At 41.3% G+C, this 17,579-nt stretch overlaps 2 protein-coding genes across 2 annotated transcripts; both read right to left on the reverse strand.

Annotated features, from left to right (window-relative positions):
* Nucleotides 1-1,276: 1,276 nt before the first annotated feature.
* On the reverse strand, nucleotides 1,277-9,773 carry psat1 (phosphoserine aminotransferase 1). Its single transcript, XM_069138470.1, has 9 exons — nucleotides 9,618-9,773; nucleotides 8,351-8,411; nucleotides 7,815-7,884; nucleotides 6,100-6,305; nucleotides 4,063-4,235; nucleotides 3,333-3,502; nucleotides 2,568-2,696; nucleotides 1,907-2,044; nucleotides 1,277-1,714 (listed from the first exon to the last, which is right to left on the reverse strand). The coding sequence occupies exons 1-9, from the start codon at nucleotides 9,672-9,674 to the stop codon at nucleotides 1,612-1,614; spliced, it is 1,107 nt and encodes a 368-aa protein (XP_068994571.1). The 5' UTR covers nucleotides 9,675-9,773; the 3' UTR covers nucleotides 1,277-1,611.
* Nucleotides 9,774-11,601: 1,828 nt separating this feature from the next.
* kiss1rb (KISS1 receptor b) lies at nucleotides 11,602-15,968 on the reverse strand. Its single transcript, XM_069138469.1, has 7 exons — nucleotides 15,951-15,968; nucleotides 15,528-15,747; nucleotides 15,017-15,141; nucleotides 14,066-14,201; nucleotides 13,628-13,866; nucleotides 13,401-13,553; nucleotides 11,602-11,928 (listed from the first exon to the last, which is right to left on the reverse strand). Exons 2-7 carry the CDS (start codon nucleotides 15,745-15,747, stop codon nucleotides 11,692-11,694), a joined length of 1,110 nt encoding a protein of 369 aa, XP_068994570.1. The 5' UTR covers nucleotides 15,951-15,968; the 3' UTR covers nucleotides 11,602-11,691.
* Nucleotides 15,969-17,579: the final 1,611 nt, after the last annotated feature.

The raw sequence follows: 17,579 nt of genomic DNA on the forward strand, positions 1-17,579 counted from the left end.
ACATCACTGATGCTCATTTCGCCACGTCCTGCTCATTTTGATTCTCCTCCAGGGAGGTCAAACGTCAGGGTCAAATACACCGTCCTGATGAGCAGCCTCCGCAGGGCGAATGCAGCAGGGAACTGGCCTGTGGAAATCCAGATGGAGGACGGTCTCTCCCACCATGAAGCCATCGTGCCGCCCTGCTGATGCTCTGTGGACCTGCTCACTCCTACATACTGAGCTGCTTCTACTGTCAGCGGGCAGTGAAGTGGTGGGAGGTGACTGCTTAACCTCACAGGCAAAAGACCAGCTCTGCTTTAAAGTAGTTTCACAAGCAGAGCTGCACATTATTATTGAAGAATAACTTGACAGTAGGTCAAAAAATATATATATATATACTTTCGCTGCGCTCTCTGTTTGAACGTTTAAAGTCTGACATGGCATTACTAATAGTTGGGTTTGGGTGAGATTAGAACTGATGCAATAGTATACCGACGCTACAAGATGAGACTGGTGGTTAAACCACTGGACATCAAAAAATAGAGGATTGTTTACAGTGTTGGAGATTTGTTTCCTGGTGTTCATTCACCATTTTTTTATTTTTTTTATTTTACCATTATGCTCCCTGATGTTTCATTGATTTAGCGTTTCAACTGGTGACACAAGTCAGTCCTGGGATCATTTTGTTCAGCTTGGTTTGATGTTTCTAGCGGTACAACATGCTCAAAGTTACACTCTCAAAGATCTCCGATTCGTTACATTCGGCGGTGCCTGTGATGATAAACGGTTAATCGAAGATATGTCCAATCAGTGTCGCCTGCGTGATGTTAACCAGTTGGTAGTTGAATAGCGAGCATAGACTGTATATTGAAGTGGATGTTGCGAGAAATGGGTTTGACGTCAGGTGACGTGGCAGCGTTTGTGGTGAAACAAAGAAAATTGCTTTGAAAATAGCCAGACAGTTAACCTAGCCTATCTGGTCTGTTCGCTGGGTACCTGTTAAAAAAAAAAGGTTGTGCAACAATACGTGTAGAAATGTTCAAATAATATTCTCACTGAGCTCCATTTCCTCTCTGTGCTGGTTTATATTAATGCTGACGAGGCTCTTTGACACTTTTCTGTTTTCTGACTAACAGCAGAAATACAGCACATTTTCTGGGGCCTGTGAAATGGGAACTTTCCCACCTCCAAGCTGCCTGAACGCACAATCAGTTCGGTTGTTTACTCTGTTGTCTGAAGTCAGACATTACTGATCATAAAGGGTTAAAAAATGACAATAAAATGACACTTTAAATAGGTAAGAATAGCCAAGTTAGATTTACTGGAATGTAAATATATTTTTGAACAAGTGCCAAGAATTTCCTAGAGTACAGTATGTACGGTTAGTCAACAAATTCCTTTAAATAGTAATTCTATGAAACACATATGTAATTAAGACATAACCAATAACAGCAGTGGTTGAGGCTTTTTAGGAACAAAGAAGAAATGTTACAAAACAGGTGCCTGAAAGATGCATCTTGCACATCCAACATGGATCTCGACTAGAGGTAAACCAGACAGGTTTTTAAACTGGACTAAAGGAAAACAATGCCTCTGTATGACATCACTTGACTTCAAGTCGTGCCGATTTTACTGGTGCTCTTTGAGGAATTCCTTCATGAAGTCAGCGAGGGCCTCAGCGTCCTCCACTGTTAAAGCGTTGTAGAGGGATGCACGAATTCCTCCAACTGACCTGCAGGGGGAGACAAACTGTCATGTTTGAGGTCTACAAATAGAGAAAAATGAACTATAAATGCATGCTGTTCATGACTAACTTTACATGTGAAGACAATTCAGGCCCCTGTTTTCTCTCCAGTACCCGTGAAATATGGCGATAAAGTTGGTATTAATGGAACAACATGAGGTACGCGTTTGGCAAACTAACCTGTGTCCTTTCAGTGATATCATCCCACGTTTGGACGCAGCGTCCAGAAACTTCTTTTCCAAGGCCTCATCTCCCTCCTTCTTCCCCACACGAAATGGTATATTCATGCGGCTTCGAGAAGCCATATCTACAGGGCACCTGAACAGGTAGACAAGTGATTTGTTAGATGAAGGTAAATTGTATGGTTTTTTTTTTCTTTTAATTTCATGAAAGAGAGCTCTTACTTTGAAAACAAATTGCTGGAGGTGTCAGGAAGGTAAAAGCGTGTTTTCAAAACAAATGCCAAAGTAGCAAGTTAAATCTGTTGAGGTGTAACGCTGACAGAGCTTCACATTTTGTCAACTTAAAGACAGAGACGGGTAACTCATGAGTGGAGTATAACTAATAATCCATCATCGGCATGAGCTTTAAATTTGTGGTCCAATATCGCTGGAAGATTATATAGACTATCGTGCTAAATTCTGCTATGATACCATATTCGGGTATGTCTTTATTTGTTGTTTCTCTGCTTACTTCATACTTCATTTTGTTGAACCATCAGAACAACAATTAGATCACCATTGAGCCATGATGTTGTAAAGTATTTCATGCTGTAGAGGTGGACTGAAGCCTCAATTCATTTCCTGTTGTCACACTGAAGTTTCAAAGTTTTGATACTTACACATAGAAACCGTTAGAGGCGTTGATGATGTCATAAATTATGGAAGACTTCTGCTCGTTGAGCGTCTCCATGGCAGCGCTGCCGCCGTTATTTTTAATCCACTCCAGAACCAGACTCATGATGTAGATGCTGGACCGACACAAGGACGACACAGATTAACAGTCCACACGCAAAGTGGTTAAAAACGACTGTAAGCACTTTGTTTACGCTTCTCTTATACGAAATATCGGATTGGTTCGACAGTTTGGAAAATAGGCTTATTTGCATTCTTGAAGAGATTTATACCAGAAATGTTGTTTGACAGGGTACAGGTACTGCAACCTTATCTTCATCCTGAGGTCACCAGGCAACCAGTGGAGACAGAATTTAATTACCAACCAGACAAGACAGTAAAGTCCACAACATGTGGTTTAGCACTTCAGTTTGTGTAATCAACAACTAATGTGTTAATCTGTGAGCTGCAGAGGTGCGGTCAATATTTGAACTTCTATTTCCAGTCTTTATACTGAGTGAATAAGCTGCTTGGCAAGAATGCAAATAAGTGCACTTTTCAAAATGCTGAACTGCTCCTTCAAAAGTTATCTGGTGAAAAATGCAGCAAATAATTGTAGGACACACAGAAATCAGTCAAAAGTTCAGCATGTTTTTGTTTTTAATTGCCACACATGCACATTTGGCTTGTGTATTTTACTTGGCAGGCAAAAACGTTGATAGCTATTCAGCTGTAAGAAATAATGAAGCTCAAAAGCAGTGGCGAGTCTGTACCTGAAACACGGCGGTGTGTTGTAGAGGGAGTTCATGTCAGCCTGCACTTTGTAGTCCAGGACGACGGGACACTCCTTCAGACCTTGACCCAACAAGTCCTCCCGGACGATCACCACAGTTACCCCGGCACAACCCACGTTCTTCTGAGCCCCGGCGAAAATGAGCCCAAACTACACAGTGCGAGAAGACACGGTAGATCACCGCTATGTCCATAACCACACTGTTGACTTGATGGGTTGAATTTGGCTCAAGGAGAATCACAGGAGGACCTTTTTATTACTGTTTGATGATCTTAGCATGCTGCTATGCAGGCATTATATAAACAGGCGTACAGGTATTTGATAGAACACGTGTTAGCATGCAAACAAAATCATTTGTCCTATTCTTGTTTTGCTTTGTGTAATTTGTAGTTTGGCTTTCTTGAAGGAATTGTATTTACTTGATTCCTGTTGTTCTGGGTTTTGTACCCTCATGGTTGAAATGCACTTATTGTAAGTCGCTTTGGATAAAAGCGTCAGCTTTACATTAATGTAATGTAATTTCTGTTCTATGTATTTAATCGTGCATTGTTATTATTTTTAACATCAGTATTTCCCTATGTCTTTGGACTTTTCCAGGGGTGATGTTGTTGCCCATTAAATTTATCTTATAGTTAAAAGGATAATAGATATTTTCTCAAAATGTCGATACGACCTTTATATATATTCTATATATTCTTCTTCCAACCCACCTTCGACACGTCCACTGGTCTCGACAGGAAGTTAGAGGACATGTCGCTGACAAGGACCACCCCGTTTGTTTCAGGTGTGAAGTTGTATTCCACCCCGTGGACCGTCTCGTTGCAGCAGTAATACACGTAGGACGCTGAGGGGTTCAGGGTCAAGCTGCTGGGGTCGGGGGTTTCTGGAGGGAGCAACAGCACAGCAAAGTTAAAACAAATCTAATACCAACATGCTCACAGCGGCAATGGTAACATTAACAGCATAGATATTGGTACCAAATATCAATCCATCAAACAGTGCAAGAGGAAATGCTGGGGGATCACCACAGATAGATAGATAGTTACTTTATTAATCCACAAGGGGACTTTTTTTTTTTTTTTGCTACAGCAGCAGCAACCTGATACAGGAAAGCAATAAAATAACAGTAAAAAATATTAAATATAAAAATGCACAGTATATACAATAAATAGAATAAAATAAAATAGAATAATTAAATTTCATTAAAACTAACTAAACAATAGTGTAAAGTTTTTTTTATATTTTTTTTATTTAAACAAACAAGAAAAACAGACAACGGTGTTATTGTTGTGTGATGAATTTTGCCAGAGGTGAGTTATTGTACAAAGGCAGAGGAATTCATCCTCCAGGGACCTTGAATGCCTTTACAACATTTTTATGCTGATTGCTCAAACAATATTAAAAATATTTAAACCTGTACCACTGAGCCATGTTGCTAAAACTGTGCATATGGTCTCACGTTAATTTGGCTTTATTATCTCCCTGAATTTATACCTCCTGCCCTACAGTGTAACATAATTATGATTGGACCAAGTACAAATAATTTTTCTTGTGCCCCTCCCCTCACCCCAAATGTGCCACATACAACATTTCACAAATGACAGAGAGAGAGAGAGAGAGAGGTCATTGGACAAACTAAAATGCATTTCCCAGCATGCCTTCTCCCTTTGTAAATTCTGAGAATAAAGCAACCAAATAAAATAGGTCTAATAAAACATGCAGTTTTGGAACATTTCAGTAAAGACAAATAATGATGCATAAACTGGGAAATAACTCAAAGCCCTATGTGCACAAGGTGGGAAGGTGGTATATATAACTATCACTATTAAAAATATATTTCTTAAGTTAATAACGGATGGACTCTTTGATGACTGAAACAGTCTGCACACAAAAGCCCACTACAAAGCTCAATAACTTCTGAGCCCCCAGGTTGCCTCAAACCAAACTCTCTGCTTCTTTTAAAATCCTGTCCTCTAAACCAAACCTTGTAAAAACATGCCTTAAAGGGACGACTGAAAATGAAGACGACTTGCAAGACCTTTTTCTTGAAGGATTTTGTTTCCACTGGCCAGAGTGACCACAGATGGCAAAAAAAAACAAAAAACAGACATGTAAGCTGACCGTGTCTGTAGAGGACAGGCGTCGCAGGTTAACTGCTTTTTGACTGTTTTTTTGTTTTTTTCTGGTGATATCAGACTGTAAAGATAGTTCTTTAAGACGAAGCAGAGGGCAAACAAAAGGACCAACACATTTCGATTCTGATGTGGTGTTAGATATTTATCTTTTCATCCATAAGGGTTCAGTTAAACAAACTTCCTTTGAATATTAGAATAAATAACAGCCCCAGTAAAAACCCCAATCAGACACAACCATGTGGAAAAGACTGCTCGCATACCAGAGTCTTTCACTGGTGCCCGGCTCTATTGTTTATTACGCAACAGCCCGGATGCACAGCCAGGTTCTGCACAGGGACGGTCCTGAATGACAACGACCAGCTCATAAGAGCTGAAACAACATTTGAATGTGATGAGAACAATTTAATTGAACCTTAAAGCAAAGAAAATTAAAAATTAAAAATTCTTCATGTCATCAAAGAAACTACTTGAGTTACAAAACCTTGGTGGTGGCAGGTATTTGTTTTCTTTTAGTTATAACAGCTCTAAGTCCATTATTATTCTGCCTCTGTATTCACACAAGTAGCACTCAGACATTTCCCCGTCCACACACACACACACACACACACTTACTCGTGTAACCATCCAGCTTTGGGTGGGCAACATTGACTTTCCCGTATTTCTCTGCTTCTTTTGCCGCTTTTGCCGACCACGTGCCGGTCACCAGGTAGTCGGCACACCGGTCCTCTTTCAGGCCAATCAGGTTGAGCGGAACAGCGCTGAACTGCCCAGACCCTCCGCCCTGCAGGAACAATACCTTGTAGTTGTCTGGGATATTTCTGTGAAGACAAACACCGTGTTAATCACTATAAAGTTATAATATCGACACAGCACCCCTGCAGCTCACAGATCAACACGTTAGTTGTTGATTACACAAACTGAAGTGCTAAACCGCGTGTTTCATGGTTGTAAAATGTTGGAAAAATTACTCAGAGGCTTGGTTCATTACATTACATTTCATTTAGCTGATGCTTTTATCCAAAGCGACTTACAACATACCGATGGTACACCATCGGGAGCAACTTAGGGTTCAGTGTCTTGCTCAAGGACACTTAGGCATGTGGGCAGGGGGAGCTGGGGAGGTGCATGTTTGTGGAGGTTGGGGGGAGGCCGGAGCACCCGGAGGGGGCCCACGCGGGCACGGGGGGGGCATGCAGGCTCCGCACGGGGGGGCCCAGGACCGGATTCGAACCTTTTTTGCTGTGAGGCGACAATGCTAACCACTGCACCACCGTGCCGCCCAAAAGCAAACACATCGGACGTTTATTCTTGCAAGAAGGAGCAAATACATGCCAACCTCAAAGAGAGGTGTCCAGCATTGCTCCCCCCCAGCAGTGCTCTCCGTCACTCCTCCGTAGGGCAGCTTTTATACAGTGTGACAAACAGTTGACAGTCACCCCCATTCCCTTTGTATCTGCTTTAATACTGGTAATACTGAGTTGGTTGTAGGTCACAAGATAAGGACACGGGGGAGTCGTCCATTAGATGCGGAAAGTAAAACAGAAAGGAATCACTCGCAAATAAGAGAGAAAACAGAAGAAACTTTTCAGAGCCACTATGCAAACGAGAGGAAGAGACAAATATTTTTTTCCATCATAAAAAAAAAAACATCTAAACACAATGTGAATATAATCACATTTAAATTTCGCCTTTAGCTTGCTGTGTTCTTTCTGATTAATTATGGTATTTTTATATGTTTAGGTTATTTGAATCTTTTTGTTTAAAAAAACCCTGAATGCGATAGATTCATAATATTGGATTTTTTTTTTTAACAATATCTGATACGCTGATATTTTCCAGCCCTTTTGGCCAATTGCTGATCTATGCTCATATTTTGTGTCCGCCTAATTGCAGAGAATATCAAGTCTCTCCGGCAGTTGAATTAACATAATGTTGTGCCTACTCCTTTTGTGAAGGCCCACTGACACATAATGACAAAAAATTACAATGCATTTCAAAATGTACACTCTCACAGGGCAAAATACTGCTTCAGCTAAGGTTCTGTAAAACTTTCCATATTTATTTTCTTTTAAAGAAAACTGTAAATGTCATCCTACTGAAACAGTCTGGGATTATGGTCCAACTGTGACCGTTGCCGTTTGTTTCAGACACATATTGTTGAGGCCTCTTTCTTGATCGATGCAAGGAATGCCATGTCAGCAGAAATGTTCAGTTGGCCTTGATTACATTATAAAGCCTTTATTGGCTAATTAACACGCAGGTTTAGAAGTGTTACGATGGTGCAGTGGTACAGTCGGACTGAAGAAAGAGGAACAAACATCACTTACAACAACTCTCGCAGGAGACTCTCTGTTTTGTTGATGACTTTGCTGAAGTCTGATGATCGGTGACTCATCTCTGGTTTGAGCAGAATTAAAAATATTAGAATTTAATCTCGTGGTTATTGACATTCACTCATCTTGGATTATATTTGCAACATTTAGCACAGACACACCTATAACATAGACTCTGGAGCGTGAGGGAGCAGCGATCAGCCATGACAGCAGATACCACTCTTCTCAATATGAATCTAAATAGAGTGCCTTTAACTTGTATTGTAAACACACACCGTCTACGAAATGTGAAATATAGCTACAGTCATATATGCAGTAAACAACAAATATTTGTTTCTGTTCAGTTAAAAGAAATGTTCACAACTTTTCAGATCAACACTGAAACAGGTTTCCTCTCTGTAATCATTTCTGAACTCTTTCTTAGTCCGTCTGGGGGACGTCACCTGAAGACATCTACGCACCCATCATGGTGAATAATGCAGTTTAGTGTCGCACAAACTTAAATGTGACCCGTTTGCGGTTCTACTCACCGAGAACGCTGATACCGACGCCGTTGTAGTTGACGAGCTCCTTCTGTGCTTGAAGCAGCACCTGAAACACATCGCATATAAAGTATCGCTTCAAAAAGCACCAACGCTGTAAAAAACTATGATGGTTTGACAGGGTTTGTTTTTTTTGGACTGCAACACTAAGTCAGATGTCAATGAAACCTTAGAAGCAAACCAGAGGAGCTGATGTGTTTGGTGTTTTTCAGTGAGAAGACGTGATGATACATCAGGTCTGTCAGGGGCGTTTAGATTTAAATGTATTATTCCTCTTTATTCACCTTATACAGATTTGTAGAGCAGCAATTATTAATTACTGTCATGATTGATTCATCTGAAGATTATTTTCATAACTGATCATTTGGTCCATAAAACATGAGAAAATTATACATTTATATTGTACATTATCTCATTTATATATTTTCTATCCTACATTCAAATCATATAAGATGAAGTAAAACAGAAAACTCTCACATTTTAGAAGCCCAAATCAGTATTTGTTTGTATTTCTGCCTGAAAAAGTACTTACACACGAATAAATAATGATTGATTGTTGATCAATAATTAATAAATGGATTAATTTAGAGTAAGGAGATCCACTGTGGCCTATTGTGGAGCTAAGGGACATTTAGTTAATGGGGCACAAAGTGACAAAAAAAAATTCACCTTTAGGAAAAAAATATTTTAGTTTGTTTGTTTTTTTTGTTGATCATCAAACGGTGAATTCTTCAGACCTCATTAGGTTTATTGAAATCTACAAAACTACAACACGGAAGTATAAACCACCACTCGGGGTAGACTTTCTACCCTCACAGAAGCACGTGTGTAAAACTGGAAAAGTGAGATCTGTGATTTCTTGCTGAACAGGCAGTTTTTCTGCCATCTAGAGGTGTTATCTGCTGCTGCCAGCGCAGCACAAAGGAGCAAGTTTCCACATGATTATATGAGGCTGATGCAACTCAACGCAGTTTTCATCCTGCTGGAGCTGCTGACTAAGGCTCTAAAACACCGATGTCCGCCACTGTGAGGGGAAACCCGGCCAGTATATTCACAGTAGAGGTGTTACTGTTGTTTTACACTTAACAGCAACTATTAAACAGCATAAAGTATCAATCTGAAGTGTGCATCTGCAAAAAAAAAAAAAAAAACTATCACAGAAAATCAAAACCTCTTCTTAAGTGTCATCTCGCTTCGATGCAGTTTACGATTATCTTGTATTTGTCAGACACGCAAAATGGAGATCGCAACTTACGGACTGGGGGAGTTTTGCAGGACCAGCTCCGAAGTTGATGGTTTGTTTGCTCTCCATGGTGCAGAAGGATCTTGTTGTCTTCGTCTGAATCGGCGGTGTTTTCTACACCCTGCCAACGCGGCTGTGCTTGTGCTCTCCTCCTACACTCCTCTGCGTGGGTGCCAAATGTGAGTAAAATGTTGCATTCAGGGGTGTCTCGTAAACTCCAGACATCCACTTACGACACAGACTTTGTGTGTATAGAAATAGGCTATTTGGTCTTATGATGTGGATATTGTTCAGTCCAATGAGTGTTGGTTATTATAAGTTCGCAACAGTGCACGTATTAGGAAGTGCTGTCACGTGGGGACCGTCTTACATGTCATATAGTGCATAACGGAGCAAAAACTGTTCAGCATAATTTATTCAAAATACGTCAACAACAGTAACAAAGAGTTGCAACAGGCACAATACAGACAGAATCACATTTATGAGACACCTGGGGTTTCTGTTCCAGTCAGATGGGGATCACGTGACGCAGTGAATATATTAGGAAATGCACATTTTTTGGGGGTAAAACTTGAAAGCAGCACAAGGACCCAGACTCTCACCCAGCCATCTCATTGGATGGTGTCAAACGTCTGTTCGATAAACGGGGCTATCATTGGTGAATATTGATTTTAGAGGCTCCACTGTCAAGCCACTAAATCACCTGGTGATGTCACAGCTTTAAATGTAGACCGAGGGAATCTACTGAGCTGAAGGGATGGAGGAACTCTAAAATACGATGTCCTTGAGTTTGTTTTATAGACTCTCACTGTGTAAAAAGAACACCTGCTTTCTATCACAAGTAATTTAGCCTCCAGCAGCATCCACCTTCGGCTGCTCATTCACAATATCACTTATTCAATCACCAATAAATCAGGACATTTCAAAATCAGTGTACTGGTCACCATTTAAAGCTACAGGGCAGAACAATCTTGTAGGTTTGGAAACTCACGTCGTGCCTGTCAGCAAACACTAAATAAATCTAAAAGACCAAAAAGCAAAAATATGCAACTTTTTTGTTTATCGTTTATCTTTTTTTTTTAATGAAACAATGTTTCTATTTTTTTCCTGCTTTTCATGTGTAGCCCTACGTTCCGTATAAATGCAACCTGCTTTCCTACGACTTTATGACATTAATATCACTGTGCAGCTGAAAAGTGCTGATTACCGGCACGAGTAAACCGAGAAGAAAAAAGAAGCAGGTTTGGTGGCTTCAGATGAAAAAGGTTGATGTGCATGTTTTCATCATCAAGACAACAGATGAGCACAGTTTGAGCATAAATAACCAAATTAGTAGAAACAAAATTGCAATAAACAGCAACATGTGCTGAGTTTGTGTATGTACTGTCTCTAGACTATTGTCAGACCAGTTCCTGGAAGAGCTGCTGTCTGAAACCGTGCTGCACAACGACCCATTTATGGTTCCCAAAGAAAACAATAAACTGCACAAAACAACAGGACGGACTGGGACAAGAACGAGGACCAAAAAAAAGTGAGTGAAGCTTTAAAAATGTAAACAAGCAGAACTGGTTCAGTTTAAGTGATTAACTGTGATTCTGAAGGAGCAGTTTTCTTTTTGAGAAAATGTGAAGCAGATAAAACAAGGAGTCCTAGCAGCTGAACTGACGGCATCAGTCCAGCTAATGTAGAAAAATGTGACAAAGATAATTGCAACTCGTGGAGGTCACAAGAGTCACCTGACTCCTTTTTAAGAGACCACATGGCAGGAATTGCTGAAACAGTGTGTGAGAGTGTGTGTGTGTGTGTGTGTGTGTGTGTGTGTGTGTGTGTGTGTGTGTGTGTGCGCGTGTGTTGAAACCTGTCACGTACTGGTGTTGGTACTTTCTATATTCAGCCCCCATTGACCAAACCAACACACCAGCTTTAGCTAAAATGTTCCTCACCCCTGTGCATGATTTTGTGTGTGCGTGAAATTGTGCACGTGTGTCCACGCACACCTGTACCACCGTGAGCAGACCGCTCTCATCTCCACAACCAACTCTAAATAAACAATGAGCGCCCGGTGTCCGAGCGCCCGGCGTGGCCTTTAGGACGCAGATGAAAGAAAGTGCATCTCCGCTTCTCCTTTGGGCGCCCGGCGGTCCATCTCTCCTCCTTCCTCGGCGTCCGTACGTCCCACCCGGACCCTCCCCCGCGCCCGCCACAGAAAAATGGCGGGGAAGGCGTGCTTGAAGGCCTTTCTGAAGTTGTTGCCCATGAAAGCATAAACCAGCGGGTTGACGGAGGAGTTGGAGTAAGACATGCAGTGACCCCAGATCTTCAGCTGCGGATGCAAAATGAAGACAGAAGGAGTCGAGACTCGGTGGTCACAGTCCCGCTGGTCAGCGTCTCCGTCACCGTCTCAGGGTATTTCAGTTTGTTCTGACTTTTTAGTTCAATCTTTTGCGTTAAAACTCCTCAAATGAAAAAGTGTAAGTTTGGTAGCCAACAAAATAATATAATATTTCAACCATTTACATAAAAATCGAATAGTTAGAGTGACTGATGCTAGACTTTTGAGGCTGATACCAATATTAGGGACTAAAAAGATTGTACTATTAACAGACATTATTTATACTGTATATAGAAATATATATAAACACATTTTGTGCTATGATTCTTAAAATGTTGGCTATTAAACATTTTGATAATGTGACACACACATGTAATGGAGGTTATTTGACAGTTTATTGTCCACACCGACTTCAGTGCAATGAAAATTGACTGTGAATTTAAGATTTATAAATGACCTAAAAATACAACTAAATAAAAGAAAAAAACTAATTTACCCAAAGCATCTTTTCCTGCAATATGTTCTGTAAAAAAATGTTGTTGTTTTTTTAATATTGGCCAATATATACGGCAATACTGATATATCTGTGATCAATCTATAATTGGATGGTATAACAGTCAGGCTATATTAATAATGTATATTTGAAACCTTCATCCAACATTTTTTGAACCACTCCAGCTAAACCATATTTTATAATTGCATAAACTTAGTTGTGTTTATAAAATGGGAGGAAGCCACGATGAATTTAAAGTTGGTGTCTTGAATTATAAAAATAGGACAGCTATTGACAGCCACAGTAGTTAATAAGGTCTTATTGCATAATTATAACATCTGTTTTTAGAGAAAATAATAAAATAAATGCCTATATAAAAAAAAAAAGGTCACTAACTTCAACTCCATCTTTGTTAAGATGCCCACAGTTCAGCTTCACTATCTGATCATGAAGTAAAAGTAACAGCTTTAGTCCACACAGAGAAATGAATCTGGGGCAAACTTGAGGATGCTAATGAGGTTGAGTGCCAAACTGTTTCCATTCTGAAGCATCTGCATCATTAAAAGTCCTCCTGCTCTGTAACCTAGAAACAGACAACGATCGCCTGGATTAGTCTGATGAAGAAAATGTCTGAATCTGATCATAATAAAAGGACGCTAGATCTAATGGTAATGTCATTTCGATATAATTATAAACAGATCAATCTGCCTTTCATGGACATCAGAGATCCTGACACCACTACGAAGAGGTTTTTTTCCACGTCTGTATGTTCAGATTGGAGTTTTGAGCCTGAGGAAGCCAATTATTCAGATTATCTTTGCTTATTCAAACAATGTTTTTGTATTAACAGCGAGGCTCGTTCAACCAGTGACGATGGAGAGTATAGATAGATAGATAGATAGATAGATAGATAGATAGATAGATAGATAGATAGATAGATAGATAGATAGTTACTTTATTATTATCTCACCTTGTACAGAATGTAACTGCGGAGGCCGAACGCCTGCAGCAGGATGCAGACCTGGATGGGCCCCCAGCAGAGGAGGAACAGGGCCACCATCACCACCACCATGCGGGAGACTCGCGCTCGCACCGCTGCGGCTCGCTCTGCCTGAGCCTGAGGCTGGAGACGGAGTAGCTTTTGTCATTTCTCTGTGATGAGCCGATATGTATTCAGCTGTCGGCGGATTTACTTACTTGGTAGCTGCTGTCGATGGGATCGACACTGGGTCGGCCCATGCGCTTGAGCATGAAGGCGTGGCAGGCGGTGATGGTGAGCAGGGGCAGCAGGTAGACGGCCAGGAAGCTGTAGATGATGAAGGCTCTCTGGAGGCGGGCCGAGGGGAAGACCTCGCTGCAGTACGTCTGGGGACCAAACCAGTATCCCGCCTCCAGACGCTGGTACACGGCTACGGGGACGGACAGGAGCAAGGAGCCTGGAGGGCGGACGGGAGGGTCACACATTTCACAGCGACTCGGGCTTTTAACGCCTGCTTAACTTCTTCTTCTGTGGTGATGGAAAAGTAAATATCCGTTTCCGCGACTGACGTGCTATTCATGACGGCTGCTGCTACAACAAAGGGGACAGAAGCTGTTACCACTGCCTCACTGTGAACGTGTGTGTTTGTGTGCTACCGATCCAGATGGACATGGAGATGGCCAGAGCCATGCGGGGGGTGCGGCGTCGCAGCGACTGCAGGGGATAGACCATCACGTAGCAGCGGTCCACGCTCATCGCTGACAGAGTGATGCAGGTCGCCTGTGCCGTCACCTGCAACGCACGAGGGACGTTTGTTTTCTCTTTTTACTGCACAAACAACAGTTTTGCACTTTTGTTTTCTGGGAAATTTGGGAGTTGGGTTTTGTGCCTTGTAGAAACTGAAAATATAATACGGGAGCATTTTGTGCATAACATGATAAGTTATTACACTTTTTTTCTGTAAGTTGTAACATTCATTTTGTCAGCAAATATTAAAGAAAAAAAACGCAACAATTTGCATTTTGAGTATCGTGGGAATAAATCTATTTTACTATTGCTAATTCTACCACGTCTTTTTGCATTTCATTTTTAATTTACATGAAGGACACACACACACACACACACACACACACACACACACACACACACACACACACGAGGCATTCTTGGGGCATCACAGCAAACCTTACTGTGTAATTCCCTCAACATTTTGATTCATTGTAACCTGGCTTTCACACAGTGGTTTAAAGACACTAAGTACATTTACTCAAGTACTGAACCTCAGTACAATTTTCCCAGAACTTTTGAGGAAATTATTTTACTTTCTACTCAACTATATTTATTTGACAGCATTTTTAGGATAATCATGCACCGTTATACTTCATGCAGTTATTAAATTACAAGCATATACAGGTACCAGCGTAGCTTTTCAGCAATAAAACTAACTGGACTTACTTGATTGAATTTTGTGACTATGATGATTGCAATACAGTTTTTACCATTGTAATTCTTCCAGCTATTATTGGCCTGTTTGTTTTCTTTGTTTGTGTGTGTGTGTGTGTGTGTGTGTGTGTGAGTGTGAGTGTGTGTGTGCGTGTGTGTCTCACCTGCTGAAGATAGTTCACCAGACGGCACATGAACTCTCCAAAGATCCAGCTTGGCAGCGGGTACAGAGTGGCTGTGAAGGGTACGCAGCAGACCAGAAACAAGATGTCAGTCGTGGCCAGGTTCACTGGAAGAGAACAAAAACAGTGACAGGAAGGTCATTTAAGTCTAGAATAGCGTGTGACTTATATGCTTTTATATTCATTTCAATAAACTATTACTCCCACTATCATTTTGATACATTTTAATTGTCTTGGTGTTTGTTTTCATTATATGCAGCCATGACTTCCTGGTAAGCAGAATTTGATACCGAGTGGATTTTCCTGGTGAAATAAAGTAAATGAATAAACAGTGGCGCTGCCGATTGTCATTCATAACCATAAGAGCTGTAACAAAACCTCATACAACTTTTAATTTGAATGACCAACACAAGTAAACTAAAACGTGAATGAGAATAAAAAGCTTGTTTCTTTTACTGCACACTTTACAGGGACACCTGCTCAGAAGTGTTACCGATATAGAAGTTGGTGACGGTCTTCATCTGCTGGTGTTTGGTGACCACGTGGATGACCAGCGAGTTCCCGACCAGACCGACCAGCATGATGAGGATGAAGAGCGTGGGGACCAGCCAGGCGTCGACCAACACCGGGGGTCTTTGGCCCAACAGAGCCGCGGACCGGTTGCATACCGATCCGCAGTCTGGATCGTGATTGGCTGCCGTTTCCACCATCATCTTCACAAATCAAAGCCAGGTTTATTTTTTAATGGTACATGTAAAACAATAAACAGCATCTGTTTCTATAACAGCACCCACAATAAAGCAAATATCAATATACAGAATAAAACAGAAACATGAATACCTGCTATTTTGGATTCATGACATTAGACAAACTCAATATTTAATAATCTTCTTTCTTTATAATAAGCTTCTCGTACCCGTGTTGCCGGTCCACTTCTGTTGTGTTCCTCTCTGCTCTGTGAACGGAGGTGTTGTTTGGTGAACGGCTGCTGTTCATCTCTCCGCAGGGCTCAGATGAAAGCGCTGTTATAGACCACCACAAGTGGTGGTGCTGAGGGGGGACAGAGGGGGGAGGGGGGAGGGGATGGAGGGGGGGGGGGGGTTGATCTGGGACTGCTTATGCGAGTGCGAGAGAGAGAGAGAGACCAAGGTATAAGCTTTAAACCATATCTCCATCACTCCCTGTAATTACCCAGGACTGGTTGCCCCCGGGAGATGACTGCAGCTGGATTTGAATGAAGCTGGTTTATTTCTCCATCATGTTGACATGCAGAGGTTGTAGGCGGTGTAGCCGGTGTAGTCGGTGCGTAGAGCTGAGCCGAGTCCGGAAGGGTAGAGCTGGGCTTGATGAGCTCAAGTCGAAAACGTAATTGAACAGATTTAATTTAAATATTATAAGACTTGTATGTGCTCAGAATCTGTCGGTCAGGTGAACTGGTTTATCGAGTCCAGCAGCTGTTTGTTGTTCACAGTAAGTTGATTCAACGCAAAATTCAGGGAGAAGGAAATGACTTGTACTGATGATGACTGAATTGTAGATGCAGCAGTGGGTCGTGGTGACAGTTCAGTCTCATCTCCCACCACTTAAAGTCTTTCAGGACAACGAAGGCTTCCGCTCACGGTCCTGGCTGCCAAGTCGCATGCTGCAAACCAATTTCCCGAAGTCATCCATGTGGAGAGTGTTTCTGAGCGGTTGTTTGACCTAACTGAATTAACCTGGCCATCAAACACATAAACAATCAGCGGATGTATTTATTGCTTGAAATAATACTGAATGATAATTGGTATTTTAGAGGTTTTGTGGTTGAGTGTACAATAATCAAATAGAATTTCATCTTAAATGTGCTCAGATGTCTTTACAAATAAGAATACTTTGATCACTGTTGCTCCAATTTGTCCTTTTTGGGGCAAAAAAAAAATTAAATAAATCACAACTTTATATCTTAATATGATTTTGAATCGGGGTTGGATGGTTCATATTTCCAGATCACTCAATAAACATGTTCTGATTGCATCTCTGAAAAAAAGGGAACTTAATATCTTGATGTAAATGGATCATATTCACACAGAGGAAAAACTTGTTTGATGAAGACTATCTTACTTTTGATGTGATTTAAAAATAAAACCTTCTGCACGTTGGGTTTCTATTATTTAGTTTTTGAACATACAACTCTTGTTTGTTCTTGTCATAGTGGAACAGTGATCCAATGATCAGTCTGTCACCAGGTGTTTGCGCTGAATTGATCTTTTCTGTGTTGTTGTCTTTATTCAGCTGCAGGCAATACAGATGCGGATTCTGATCGGAGGTCGTGTGCAAGTTTCCCAGCAGTCTTCTGGACTCCATACGTCTTTGAGGCACCTTCAAACAGCTTCATCTGGAGGTCCGTCAAGTCCTCAAAGAACCACTCGTTGGTTGGTCCTGCATCGGGATCAAGCAACGGCAGTCAGTGAAGGATCCGCCAGCGATCTTCTGTCGGCTCGTATCACAACATGACAACGTTACCGGAGAGGACTTTGTCTTTTTCTCCACAGCGAGTAAAAACAGG

This window comes from Embiotoca jacksoni, unplaced genomic scaffold (assembly GCF_022577435.1).
Source record: "Embiotoca jacksoni isolate LCO1_2020_lvr unplaced genomic scaffold, fEmbJac1.0.p SCAF_8, whole genome shotgun sequence".
In the NCBI taxonomy this organism is placed as follows: Eukaryota; Metazoa; Chordata; class Actinopteri; family Embiotocidae; genus Embiotoca; species Embiotoca jacksoni.